Here is a 14,254-nt window from a genome sequence, read left to right on the forward strand (position 1 = left end):
GATTATTCTGGTCTCGGAACATCTGCTCCCTCCGCAAGTCTCTTCTTCCTTCCCTTCACACTTAAAGCACCTTTATTCTCTGCACTGCTGCACAATTCTTCATGCCAGTACGACCCGCTGTGTTCTACTGGATGCTGCGCTTTGTGCCGCTGGATGCTGCCTTATATAAAATAATTATTTTGTAGCAGATTAATCATTTGCTCTCAGAACTTGGCTGATGAAACCACCTTTAATCGCTCCAGAATAACAGGAATTTTCTACAGCTGCAGTGTTCTCGTGCACTTCGTGACATGGAGAACCCATTTGAAATAGTCTCTATTTATATAATATTTATATTGGAATGGTTTGGTAAAACAGTTCCATTTTCATTCCTTCTTATGAGTATCTGTAAAGTTATATTTATTATAGATATTGCATTTCATCAGATGAGCTGTGATGCGCTGTGCTAACACGTTGACTCGCACACTGTGTTTTTGAAGTGTTTGTGCAGTGTTCCCATGTCATTCACAAATTTAATGCATGCCAGAGATTTTGAATATTTAAAAATTTTCTTTGTGCAATTGCACGCAGCTGCCAGGGCCGGCCCAGCCTATAGGCAGTATGGCCAATGCTAAGGGTGCCGTCCATCCAGGAGGGGACGCCACAAGTAAGGGGAAAAAAATAAAGTCAACTTTCACTGTTCTTATATTAAAACTAGTCAATAACGTTTTAGTATATGTTATGGTATAAAATAAACATAAGCCCATATTGATTTAACTACATGTCAAATCCTATGAAATAGTAATGATAATTGTGTGGAAAGCTGCATGGAAGAACAAGTTAGCACTTTTGTCTTTTTTGCCCTCTGCCACAAGGAAGTGCCATTATCTTTACACACAACAAGACAGAAGCAGTGGGGGAAGTCATCAAATACACAACACTTTACACTTCACACTCAACCAAACACACTAAAACAATTTTAGTTCAAAACACAATTCAACAACACTTTTACACCGACATGAACCACAATAACAACACTTAAACCAACATGAACCACAGTAACAACACTTAAAACCCCAAACTCCCATAATGCATTGCAGTACAGTAATTTATATACTTAGCGACCAGCCAAGAGTTTTCCTCAGTGTCCCCCTCTAATGTGTCTGATTTAAAAAAAAAAGTGTCTGATGAGCTTTTCAGGGTCATTACATGATTGCGACATAACGTCAAACAGCCCACACTGTCATGTTCTGTGAAAAGATAATAGCACCTCCTTGTGGTGGCCTGCCTTTGTGCACTTTGAACACATGGATATTTTTAAAGCACAGCTCATATTTGCATTTTCCTGTCCATTGTGTCTCTCATAGTGACCACGATATTGTCTTGTCCCATGCCTGTCTGGACTGTGGGAAGGGCTGCTGGCTCCCCTTTTCAGCTTCAAGCACAGATTCGCTACCCTGTGGAGGTCATTAGATATCCTTTTTCAAGGTCTGGGGGGGGGGGGGGCAGTCCAAAATGTACAACTTTTCCATTGCTCTGTGAATATTTTGTTTCTCTATCTAAAATTTTAATAATTTGCTGGTATTTTTATAGCTATTTTTATCCTCAGCAAAATCAAAAATCTCCTACATGATTTCAAGTCAGTAAAAACAAATCAAATCAGTTTTATTTATATAGCACCAAATCACAACAGTCGCCCCAAGGTGACTGTTGTGATTTTACAAAAAAAAGTTAGTATAGGTGCATCTCAAAAAGTAGAATATCATGAAAAAAGTTGAGTATTTTTTGTCAGAAAGTGAAAATATCTAAAAGTATATATTCCAGACTCATTACACACAAACTAAAGCGTTTTAAGCATTTCTGAAGTTTCTGTTTTGTTTTTTGAGTTTTCATATTTTCTACAGACACATGAACAGTGTCAACAAGAGAAAAAGTAGAAAGAAAACAAAACACAGCTCAAGTCAATTATACGTCCATAGAAGGTCAGAGGAAACGTCTGCTCCTGTAGCAAACCCCAGTCCAAAAAGTCCAGTTTCTGGGGGTTCCTTGAACAATAATGGAGGAAAAGCCAGGTGAAAATTCACAAATGGCTGCCAGACTTCGTAGAATTGGCCCAATTTGTCATGGAAAATATTTGTGAGATATTCCAAAGGTATTAATTTCAGTACAATTTTATACCAGCCTTGGACAGAAGGGCCCTCCTCACTAGTCCACCTTAACAATATATGCAGCAAAGGGAAGAACGTTATATAACCTTTGAGAAGCTGCAGGACTAAGATGTGTACTTGGAAGATCCAAAACCAGACACATGGGATCCATTTCTAAATCTTTACCAAATATTTTTCATTTCTTGTAATATGCTCATCCAGTATTTCTGTGATTTAGGACATGATTACAAGCTATGTCAGTTTTACATTTGAGACACGGGGGGAAAGTGGTAGGTCAAAGAGATGCCTGCGATTGGGAGCCATCTTCAGTCTATGTATAATTTTTAACTGTATTACTGTAGTTCAAGTACAGATGGTTATCTTTCGAGCATAACTCCAAACATCATCCCACATCTTCTCACCAGTAGTCACCCACAGTTCCCGCTCCCATACACTTTTAACCCCCTGTGTAGGCCCAGGATTACATCATAGAGCAGGGGTGTCCAATTAGTTTTCCATCAACTTCATACAAAATGTTATTACCATTCTGCTTTTAGTCTAACCACCTCGTTTGCGTTTTTTCAGTTCTTTTTTTTTTCTTCTTTTTTTAACGGCCAAATCATAAGCTGTTCACCATAATGTACCTTTTTATAGAACCCTTTAACTAGAGTTTAAGGTAAAACAAGGTGGAGACGGTTAAGAAAACAGGAAATTGCTCTCCTGCTGAACAAGATTATATTTCTCTCATAACCGTTGCTGCTCTTTTCTAATGCAGCATCATATCTTAGAAAGACTTTACCTAGATTACCTAGATTTACAGAACTTAATAGTATCTCACTAGGCCTGCTGACGAAATTCGTAACATCAACAAAAAGCACAACCTGTTTATTTGATCCGATACCAAGAAAACTGTTTAAGGACCTGTAGTCCACTCTTGGGCCGACTGTGCTGGAACTTATTAATCTTTCATTAACCTCTGAATTTGTTCCTAAATGTTTCAAATCTGCAGTGATTAAACCATTACTTAAGAAACCTAATCTTGACCCTAGTGTATTGAAAATCTATCGGCCGATATCAGATCTATCATTTTGGATTCGTACACCACTACAGTTCTGGTGCTGTTAGATCTCAGTGCTGCATTTGATACCATGGATCATCATATTCTACTCGATAGGTTGGAGAATCATTTTGGGATTACTGGGAGTGCCCTTGCATGGTTGACGTCATACCTGTCCAGTCGTTCTCATTGTGTTTTGTATAATAACACTACCTCTAATCTTAGTGACATGAAATTTGGGGTTCCACAAGGGTCCTGTCTTAGGCCCCCTGTTTTTCTCCCTTTATATAGCACCCCTTGAGCACATATTGCAGCGTTTTGGGATTACCTTTCATTGCTATGCTGATGATACTCAGTTATATATGCCGATAACTGCTGGTAATCTCATCCAATTAAATCCTTAGAGGATTGCCTTGCATCAGCAGAAAGCTGGATTTCTAGCAATTTCCTACTTTTAAACTCTGACAAGACTGAAATGATGGTTCTTGGAATGGTGAGACATCTGAATCAATTTGACCAGCTAACACTTAGCCTAGGCTCGTGTGTCATACATCACACTGACAAAGTGAGGAACCTTGGGGTAATTTTTGATCCTGCGTTGTCCTTTGACCTCCACCTTAGAGATATTACGAGGACTGCTTTCTTCCACCTGCGAAATATAGCATAGATTTGTCACATCCTGTCTATGGCTGATGCTGAGACCCTGATTCATGCATTTGTCTCTTCTAGATTGGACTACAGCAATGTTCTATTTTCTGGTTTACCGCAGTCCAGCATTAGGGCTCTCCAATTGGTTGAAAATGCTGTAACCAGACTTTTGACATGAAGCAGAAAGTTTGCACATTACACCCATTTTGGCATCTCTTCACTGGCTTCCTGTCCCTGTCAGGTCGGATTTTAAGGTTCTGTTACTAGCTATAAAATTATTCACAGACTGGAAGCTCCCTACCTACCTAGCTGACCTAATTAAACCTTACGTACCGGCCCGGGCTTTGCGTTCTCAGGGTGCAGGACTACTTTGTGTTCCTAGGGTGAATAAAAAGTCTGCGGGTCACAGAGCTTTCTCTTATCATGCCCCTGTTCTGTGGAATGAGCTTCTTGCATCAATAAAACAGTCCCCTGTAGCTCATTAGAGGTCAGCTCCAGGATGGCTCCATATCTGAAAATAAACATTAGTTCATTTAGAATATGTGCCATATTCCATGCATTTATCACAAAATGAACATTTGTTAATTCTTAGCTAATCTGCACCACTAATAGGGTCCTAAAACATTTAAACAAATAGCTCAGCTCTTTCATATGTAGTAAAACTAAACCTAGATTGAAAATGGCAGTATTGCAGTTCCAAGGTTCTAAGGGTGGTTTAGATTTGCTTCATATCAAAATATACCGGCTGTGGGCCCACTTAAGGTTTATACTGGAGTGGACAAAGGACAAGATGTCCTCTACCTGGCTAGATATTGAATTCAATTCAACGTCAGTTTGTTGCATTTATATAACGCCGAATCACAACAAAGTTGCCTCAAGGTGCTTCACACAAGTAAGGTCTAACCTTACCAACCCCCAAAGGAAGAACACAGGTGATAGTGGTAAGAAAAAACTCCTGCTGGTGTTTTGAGGAAGAAACCTCAAGACTCAAAGGGGTGACCCTCTGCTTGGGCCATGCTACAGACACAATTGACAATATTAAATAGACTGCATTTATATCGCGCTTTTCCATCTGCATCAGACGCTCAAAGCGCTTTACAATAATGCCTCACATTCGCCCCAATGCTGCCATACAAGGCGCTCACTACACACCGGGAGCACCCAGGGGATTAAGGACCTTACCCAAGGGACCTTAGTGATTTTCCGGTCAGGCTGGGATTATGAGTGTACAGGAAATTTTTGGAAATTTTGCTGGTGGACAGGACAGATTCAGAAAACTTTATTGATCCCAGAGGGCAATTCGTTTGCAGCATTCCAGAACAGTTCTCGCATACACACAACATACTACCATCCATTTCAATTACAAGTGGAACTCTGGTGGAACAATAAAAGTTATACGACATTTAAAAAAAACCCAGTCCCCTTAGAGTTCATCAATTTAATAGCAGAAGGCACAAAGGAATTTGAGAAACGATTAGTTTTCCGAGCTGAACATAAAAACGACGCCCTGAAGGCATCAAGATGAATTCTGGAGTCAGAGGATGGAGCGGCTGAGCCAGGAGACACTTTGCTTTACTCAGCACCTGTTGCCTCCACAGCGACTGCAAGTCTCTCAATTTAACGCCTGTAATTTTAGAACAGGTTTTGACAATGCCCTGCAGTTTGTTTTTGTCCTTCATAGACAGGGATTGAAACCAGCAGATAAAAGAAAACACCAATAAACTTTCAATAAAAGAACAATAAAAATTGGGTAAAATAGTTTTACTCACATTAAAAGAGTTCAGCTTCCTCAGAAGGTAAGTTCTTTGCTGCCCTTTTTTTAACAGTGCTATCAGTGTTCAGGTCAAACTTCAATTTATCATCAATCATAGTGCCCAGGTACTTCTAGCTGCTGACAATCTCTACATTTTCCCCGCTAATGACACTAACACTGTGAGGTGAAGCATGTCTAAAATCAATCACCATGCCTTTAGTTTTTAAAACATTCAGATCAAGGTAACTGTCCTCGCACCACTGGACAAACTGCCCCAGAACAGGACCATGATCCACCTCATCTCCTGACAATAGTGAGACCAGGACTGTGTTGTCTGAAAATTGAATCAGAAATCTGTTCTCCTCAGAAGACCTGCAGCTGTTTGTGTACAGAATAAAGAGGAGAGGAGACAGGACACAGCCCTGAGGAGACCCGGTGTTAGAGGTGGTGGGAGGAGACAAGCAAAACACGCTGGACCCGATCAGTGAGAAAATCTAAAATCAATGATAGCAGTTGATCAGGAAGGTTAAAATCCTCAGCAAGCCTTTGTATCAAAACATGAGGTTGCATTTTATTAAAAGCAGAAGAAAAGTCTGCAAATAAAAGTCTAACATGGGCGCCCGCCTTTTTCAGGTGCTTGTAGACAGTGTTCAAAAGAAAAAGTTTAGCATCCTCCACACCTTTGCTAGATTCATAGGCAAATTGCAGTGGATCCAATTTATCTGTGGTGAAAGGCAAAATATAGGCACATAAGATTTGTTCGAAGGTTTTCATTACAAGAGATGTGAGTGCGACTGGCCTGAACTCACTCAGCTCCCTAGATTTATTTGATTTTGGAAGGGGGATCACTGTAGAAGTCTTCCACAAAGAGGGAATTTTACACTGATCAACACATGATTGAAACAGTCTTGTAAACACAGCACTGAGCTGGGTGGCACAGTGGTGCAAGGTTTGCCCACAGATGGCGTCAGGACCCCTAGCTTTCCCTTCCTTTACCTTCTTAAATAAGGCAGTGACTTGATTCTGTGAAATTACAATTTCTTGTTCAGGTTTAAGAGAGTTTCTGCAATCAGATACATTTCCAACCACATCGGTTCTCTCAAAACGAGAGAAAAAGGAATTAAATGCACTTGGCACACACCACTAACAGTAACAGGTTTCCTGTCCTCTTTATGGTGGCCGCAGGGGGCCATATTCTTAATGCCATGCCAAGCTGTTCTGAGATCACCACTGCTGTACTGAGCCTCCACTTTCTCTTTGTATTTTAATCTGGCTTTTCTTAACTCTCCTTTCACTTCTCTGGAGACTTCTTTTTTCTCTAATCACCAGTGCAATAAACCACTTTCTTTTTATTAATTATTGATTTCAGCTCTTTAGTTACCCATGGTTTGTTATTTGGATAAATAACTTTTTTGACGGGACAATGGAGTCAACACAAAACGTTATGTAAGAGGAGATAGAGTCACAAAGTTCATCTATATCATCAGAGGCATCAAAGAAACAGTCCCAATCTGTGCACTCAAATGAGGCTTGAAGGAGAGAAATGCTGTCCTCAGACCAACATTTCACAGTCTTTACCTCATTTGGCAGACGCCTGAACACAGGGACGTACTGCGGCATGAGGTACACACAGTTATGATACGAGGATCCAAGTGGAGGCCTGCAGAAGAAGACACTCACTCCCATCTGAATGGAGCTGCACCTCAGAGAGAAAAAACAAAATACATTTTTATCAGAATACAGTATAATTTGTCAGCATTAAGCAACAAGAAAGACAGAAGAAATACTAAGGTGATTCTCAGCCACTAGCCCCAAAAACACCACAGTTTTTGGGTTTTGAGATTGCCTTTCATTTCATTTATGCCATTTTTACCTCATCCATAACATTCAGTCAGAGACAGTCCAAACTATACCTTTTTGGAATCGTGATCAGACAAATAATGTATAGTTTTCAACATGATTGGAGCATTTTTAAATTTTGACCTCTTTGTAACTCTTATTGTCCCCTGTAGCTCATTAGAGGTCAGCTCCAGGATGGCTCCATATCTGAAAATAAACATTATGTTGTAGGGCTGGGGTGGCCTGGCTGCTGGTTTGTTTGCCTTTTGTGTTTCCTCCCAGGTGGCATGCATTTGGGACTGAGTGGCTGTGTTGCTGAGGCTGTTAGGACTTCACCCTGATCACCTGCGACTCGTCAGGACTCACAGCTGAGGTGCATCTGGAGGGATTGGAGTATGTTGGCATTTAAGACTGAAGTGCACAGTGTGCATTTGCCAGAGACTCGACCTTGTGACCAGACGGGTGAGATCGTCGTCTTGGGAGCCATCTCATCAGCAGCGGACGCTGAGAAACGTCCAGGTTTGATGCTCGGTCTGTGAAAGAGGAGAGGGTGAGGTCTCACGCTCGTCAGCACACTTCCTGAGGTACGTTGGATTTTGTGACTAACAGTTATACAGTCAGTAAATGTGGTGTCCCTCACACCTTATTGTATTGAGCTGTATGTTAGTCATGTATCAGCTTCCACTGCGGTGGTGATTTGTGAACGAGATGTTCCATACCTGCAGGTTGGAAGCTGATCAGTAATCAAGCCAGGAAGTGTTTGCTGTTTGTACACCTTTAAGTGTTCTGTGTGTAGAGTGTGGACTCACATAATGGTTCCTTCTTTCACAGACTCGGTTGTTGCGGCCACCTGGGGGGTGTCGGCGGGGTCCTTGGGTCCGAAACAGCTTCTGGCTCCGGACCGTTAGCGCTGCTGGGAGCGCACCACGCCAGACCGCACCTTTTTGTTATATTATGATCACTGTTATGTATTAAATTCAGTTAGCCTTTGTACCGTGCTCTGCTTATTTCATACTGGGTCCTTCAAACGCTGGTCGGTTCTCCGAGCTGCGTCCGACACATAACAGTAGTCTCTGGCCAAACATCACGGACCCAGCGGTAGCAGAGACGGTAACGCGCCGGGAAGGCGGCAGCAGACGTTCAGTGGTTATCCGGATCAGTTGCGGGGCTCTCCGCCCGGAAGGTGCGTGTTTGAGAACCCATTACTAGACACTAATTTGTGCTCTCTTGCAGCCGTGTCCTGTGTTTGTGCCTTATCCGTGGGTCGTGGTGGAGTGTGACTGGCGACAGCTTCGCGTCACACTCCGACCGGATAAGAGGCTTAAACGGGAGCTGCAAGAGTGCGGTTGTAATGGGTTCACGCGCACGGCGGAGCTCTGTTAGCACGGGTCGCTGGGCTTCCTGTGCTACAGTCGTAGCCCCGTTTCCCCGGATAAAAGGTAACTACTGCGTCTGTTGTTTCAGCTCCGGCGTTATTTAGTTGAGCACATTTTGGTTGTTGCACTCAGCTGCGCACGAGGATGCAGCTCGTTTGTTTTTTGTCACCAAAGGGGGTTTTTCATTTTTTAGCACTCTGGTTCCCCCTTGTGGTGACTGAATCACGGTACCGTCAAGCTCTTGAGTAGGAACAGGTGTGTTCCATGTGGTTGAGCTTGACGGTATAACTCACTGATTTGTTTTGTGTTGGTTTATTTTGTGTGGGTGTTTTTTTGAGTGTGTTTTTTGTGTGGGTTTTTGTTTTTTGTTGTCCACTGTTTGTCTGGGGGTGTGATCCTGCAGCCTTTGCTACACGAAAAAAAAAAAAAAGGAAAGACGGGGACCCAAAGAACTGTGTGTTGGTCTGTTTTTTTTTTTTTCTTGTTTCTTTTTGTTTCACATCCCCAGGATTAGGTGGAACGGTCCCCTGGGGGGGTGATGGGGTGGTGTTCGGGTTGTTTTTTTTTCTCTTTGTTTTTTGTTATGCCCTCTCTTCTCCTCTGACTCCAGCCGGGGGTGCCGTAGTGTCGGCATTGCTGGAGGGGTGCAGTTGGGTTGTGCTGGGCGTTTCCCAGGTGGCCTCTGCACCCGGGAGGGGAGGGGGGGGGGGTTTTGGGGTTTTTATTTTGTTTTCCCTCCCCCAGTTTCCGCCCTCAGGGTTTGACTGTGGTGTCCTCTGGGGGGGAACGGGCGTTGGGTCCATCTAGCCGTGGGCGGCCGGGGCTGGGTCCATTGGTCGTGTGGGGAGGCGTCTCCTGGGGTTGACGAGTGGTCCTCTGGGGGGCGCTGGTAGTCCCCGTGGGTGACGGTGGATCCCAGAGGGACCTCGGCCGTGGTTATTACTCCTGGAGTTGGCGAGTGGCCCTCTGGGGGGTGTTGGTCCCGGCGTGTCGTTTGGGGGGGGGGGGGGGGTGTTTTAGCGTTTTTGTTTGTTGGGTTGTTTTTCCTTTCTCCCCTTCCCTGGGGTTTGATGGGACGGTCCCCTGGGGAGGGGGGGGGATGTTTTGGTTGTTTTGTTTTTGACTAATCACACATGTTTTGGTGAAAGGCTGACCGCACAGGTGTAGGAACTCCTGGCCACACCTGTGCTAAGACTGTTAGAACCAAGGGCAAATATGCAGCCAGTTCGGGCAGTCTGTTGGAGGACGAGCGCGGACGTGGTTTCCAGCCATGGTCCCTGGAGGGGGGTGTTTCTCCTGGGCCAGGTGTGTGTGGTCGCCGGGAGGCTTCCCGTGAGGGTGGGGTACTGTTGTAGGGCTGGGGTGGCCTGGCTGCTGGTTTGTTTGCCTTTTGTGTTTCCTCCCAGGTGGCATGCATTTGGGACTGAGTGGCTGTGTTGCTGAGGCTGTTAGGACTTCACCCTGATCACCTGCGACTCGTCAGGACTCACAGCTGAGGTGCATCTGGAGGGATTGGAGTATGTTGGCATTTAAGACTGAAGTGCACAGTGTGCATTTGCCAGAGACTCGACCTTGTGACCAGACGGGTGAGATCGTCGTCTTGGGAGCCATCTCATCAGCAGCGGACGCTGAGAAACGTCCAGGTTTGATGCTCGGTCTGTGAAAGAGGAGAGGGTGAGGTCTCACGCTCGTCAGCACACTTCCTGAGGTACGTTGGATTTTGTGACTAACAGTTATACAGTCAGTAAATGTGGTGTCCCTCACACCTTATTGTATTGAGCTGTATGTTAGTCATGTATCAGCTTCCACTGCGGTGGTGATTTGTGAACGAGATGTTCCATACCTGCAGGTTGGAAGCTGATCAGTAATCAAGCCAGGAAGTGTTTGCTGTTTGTACACCTTTAAGTGTTCTGTGTGTAGAGTGTGGACTCACATAATGGTTCCTTCTTTCACAGACTCGGTTGTTGCGGCCACCTGGGGGGTGTCGGCGGGGTCCTTGGGTCCGAAACAGCTTCTGGCTCCGGACCGTTAGCGCTGCTGGGAGCGCACCACGCCAGACCGCACCTTTTTGTTATATTATGATCACTGTTATGTATTAAATTCAGTTAGCCTTTGTACCGTGCTCTGCTTATTTCATACTGGGTCCTTCAAACGCTGGTCGGTTCTCCGAGCTGCGTCCGACACATAACACATTAGTTAATTTAGAATATGTGTGCCAAATTCCATGCTTTTATCACAAAATGAACAGTTGTTTTGCTATGTTGCCCCACTGTATTACAAAACAATAAATGAATCATTCAAATGTAATAAAGCAACCTGGGCAATACATTAATTTTTATCAGAGCTACTGGCCCGAACCAGGTTAAATATTGAAATTGCTCCAATTTCAGTAAAAAAAAAAAAAAAAGTATGCAAATTATTGTTTGGGTTAATAGGGTTCTTAAAAGGAATAGTTTGAACTATCTCGTGTAGTTATCATGTTACGGGGTAACATGTCACATGTCATAGAATCCAATGGATGTTGACCTTGTTTGACCTTTACTTTGGAGACAAAGCATTCAGCACAGTCAAAACTATTCCATTTATTGATCCTTTTATTTCAACCAATAACTTGCATCATTCTGTACTGAAATTGGAGCAACGTTTGACCCCTGTACGAACTGAAACTGACCTTTGTCACATTTTTACCCCATAACTCCCGAACATTCCATCACAGATAGTCCAAACTATACCTTTTTGGAATCGTTATGACCAGACAAGTACAGATACTTACTGTGCTGATATCAAGAACATACTGACCCAGTGTAAACGTGACCATCATCGCTCTTAATTTCACATAACCCCAGCAGAAATGCACCAGTGTATTAACATGGGTTTAGAGAGTCTGAAATCAATAATATTATATGACATATGTATTTCTAAGTCATTTGTTAACATAGCACCAAAATGTTTTTCACTCATGGTTAGTGGTTGTGTAAATCTTAGCCCCCCCACCTCCCCCCCAAACATTTCTTGATTTTTAATAGTTTACAAATGTTTAATGCTAATGTTTTAATGGAAAAGAACCTGGAACCTTCTGGTTGTGAGGGAGCTGTGCTAACTGCTCCCCTCCCTCAGAGCTCTCTGGGTAAAAGTGATTTGTATAATAATAATTAATTAATTACGGACTCTGTATGAAACTGGCTGTAATTTGTAAATGTTTGATTTTTTTTTTTTTTTTTTTTTTAGTTAAACCCTTTGAATTAAAGCTGTAAGCTGCTGTTTTTAGTGAACTGTGTAAAGCAGCTTCAGGGAGCCTTCAGAGTGTTTTTCAGTGTTTCCCACAATGCCTCAGTTTCATGCTTATTCCTGAGTTAGCTGGAGGGGCGTGGCCTGCATGCTTCACAGTTTTTACCTTAACTTTATATCTCCACCTATCGGCCGGGGTTTTGGGAAACCATCAAATTTGCCTGGATTCAGTACGTCAGCGTTCTTCTCATCTTCCTCTGGGTTTTTGAGCGGGTCCAGAGATTTGTTTTCCAGAATCAGGTTCTGCCTACTGTACCCGTGCCAGTGGCCAAACCGCACCTCTCCTGATGCTGCAGCGCAGCAGCCCACAGTCAGCACCAGTACAGCTGGTGACAGGTGGGCGTGTCTTTAGCCGCTCCCAGTCCAATCCCCAGCCTCTTGGTCTTGCTCAGGGATGTGCACCACATGTATATTGTTTTGTAACTGATTTTATTGGTTGTGTATTCTGTCCACATATGTGAGCTAAAGCTAGAGGAGCAGCTGGTGGTCTTCCAACCATCAGTGCCACACGGCAGGCCAAATCCTTTTCTCCATGTTGGACTCTTGATGCTAAAGAAAAGCCAAAAACAAAAACCTGCTTCACAATGAAACTGAAGAAACTGAGATCACTGCCTGCTCTTTTTGTCTGATATAGAATCAGTCTGTGCTTTAAGACGTGTCACCCGTCACTGTCGGTTTCAGGCTCATACCAGTCCGGACAGTCTCTCCCAGCACGGTGGATTAGAACCAAACACAGATGTCCACTTTTCCAGCTCAGCAGCAGGATTATTATTATATTTATTTATTTTATTTTTTGTCAATTGGGGATGGAAATCATAACCTCTGCCCTCCTCTCTCAGTTAACAAAAGCAACCAGAAGAGCGCTGACCCCAGGCACTGACTCATACAATGTTTAATCCCAGGTTTTTATGTTTGAAATGGCAGACAAACAAATATGTTGATCCAAAAAGTGCAGTCAAATTCTGTGCAGTTTGTTTGTTGTGGTGCTTTTCTTTCTGCATTAGATTCCAGATTTGGACATTTAGATCAGGTGTTGCTCTGAATTTGAGCTCAGTGTCATTTGTCGCTGTGAGGATCTCATTCTCAATAGCAGAGTGATGCAGGATGAAGAGTGATGTCACTTTGGACATTACACAGCCCCAGGGGTGGACGAAGTACTCAACTTCAGTACTTAAGTGAAAGTACAGATACTACTGGTCAAATGTTACTCCGATACAAGTGAAAGTTGTATCTTTAAAGTTATACTTAAGTGAAAGTACTGAAGCACTTGCTTTTAAAAATACTTAAGTATTAAAGTACAATTTCAATTTGCATTTCTTATACAACCCCTGGCAAAAAATTATGGAATCACCAGTTGTTTAATTTTGTAGAAAAAAAGCAGATCACAGACATGACACAAAACTAAAGTCATTTCAAATGGCAACTTTCTGGCTTTAAGAAACACTATAAGAAATCAAGAAAAAAAAATTGTGGCAGTCAGTAATGGTTACTTTTTTAGACCAAGCAGAGGGAAAAAATATGGACTCACTCAATTCTGAGGAATAAATTATGGAATCACCCTGTAAATTTTCATCCCCAAAACGAACACCTGCATCAAATCAGATCTGCTCGTTAGTCTGCATCTAAAAAGGAGTGATCACACCTTGGAGAGCTGTTGCACCAAGTGGACTGACATGAATCACGGCTCCAACACGAGAGATGTCAATCGAAACAAAGGAGAGGATTATCAAACTCTTAAAAGAGGGTAAATCATCACGCAATGTTGCAAAAGATGTTGGTTGTTCACAGTCAGCTGTGTCTAAACTCTGGACCAAATACAAACATGGGAAGGTTGTTAAAGGCAAACATACTGGTAGACCAAGGAAGACATCAAAGCGTCAAGACAGAAAACTTAAAGCAATATGTCTCAAAAATCGAAAATGCACAACAAAACAAATGAGGAACGAATGGGAGGAAACTGGAGTCAATGTCTGACTGAACTTCTTTCTTTCTTTAATATTTATTTCATTCATTTAAAAGAAAAAAAACAGAAAAGCAGAAATAAAGCATCACAAATCACCTGAATGAAAAGGAGCAGAGAGAAGAACAAGTCTTATGTTTTCTGCCCCTTTTTACAATACAATCTTTCAATATCCAGCGTCATTATTCAACATTATTTAACAGATTG

General features: G+C 42.8%; 1 protein-coding gene across 1 annotated transcript in view; it reads left to right on the top strand.

The window, feature by feature from the left end:
* tmem231 (transmembrane protein 231) overlaps positions 1-13,457 on the top strand; it is a 48,072-nt gene extending 34,615 nt beyond the window's left edge. Inside the window, exons 6-8 of the mRNA XM_034175704.1 lie at positions 1,347-1,452; positions 12,213-12,372; positions 12,418-13,457. Coding sequence (XP_034031595.1) covers positions 1,347-1,452; positions 12,213-12,372; positions 12,418-12,420 — 269 coding nt within the window. The 3' untranslated portion in view covers positions 12,421-13,457. The remainder of the gene's footprint in view (positions 1-1,346; positions 1,453-12,212; positions 12,373-12,417) is intronic.
* The last annotated feature ends 797 nt before the right edge of the window (positions 13,458-14,254 follow it).

The sequence above is a fragment of the Thalassophryne amazonica genome, chromosome 8, assembly GCF_902500255.1.
Source record: "Thalassophryne amazonica chromosome 8, fThaAma1.1, whole genome shotgun sequence".
NCBI lineage: Eukaryota > Metazoa > Chordata > Actinopteri > Batrachoidiformes > Batrachoididae > Thalassophryne > Thalassophryne amazonica.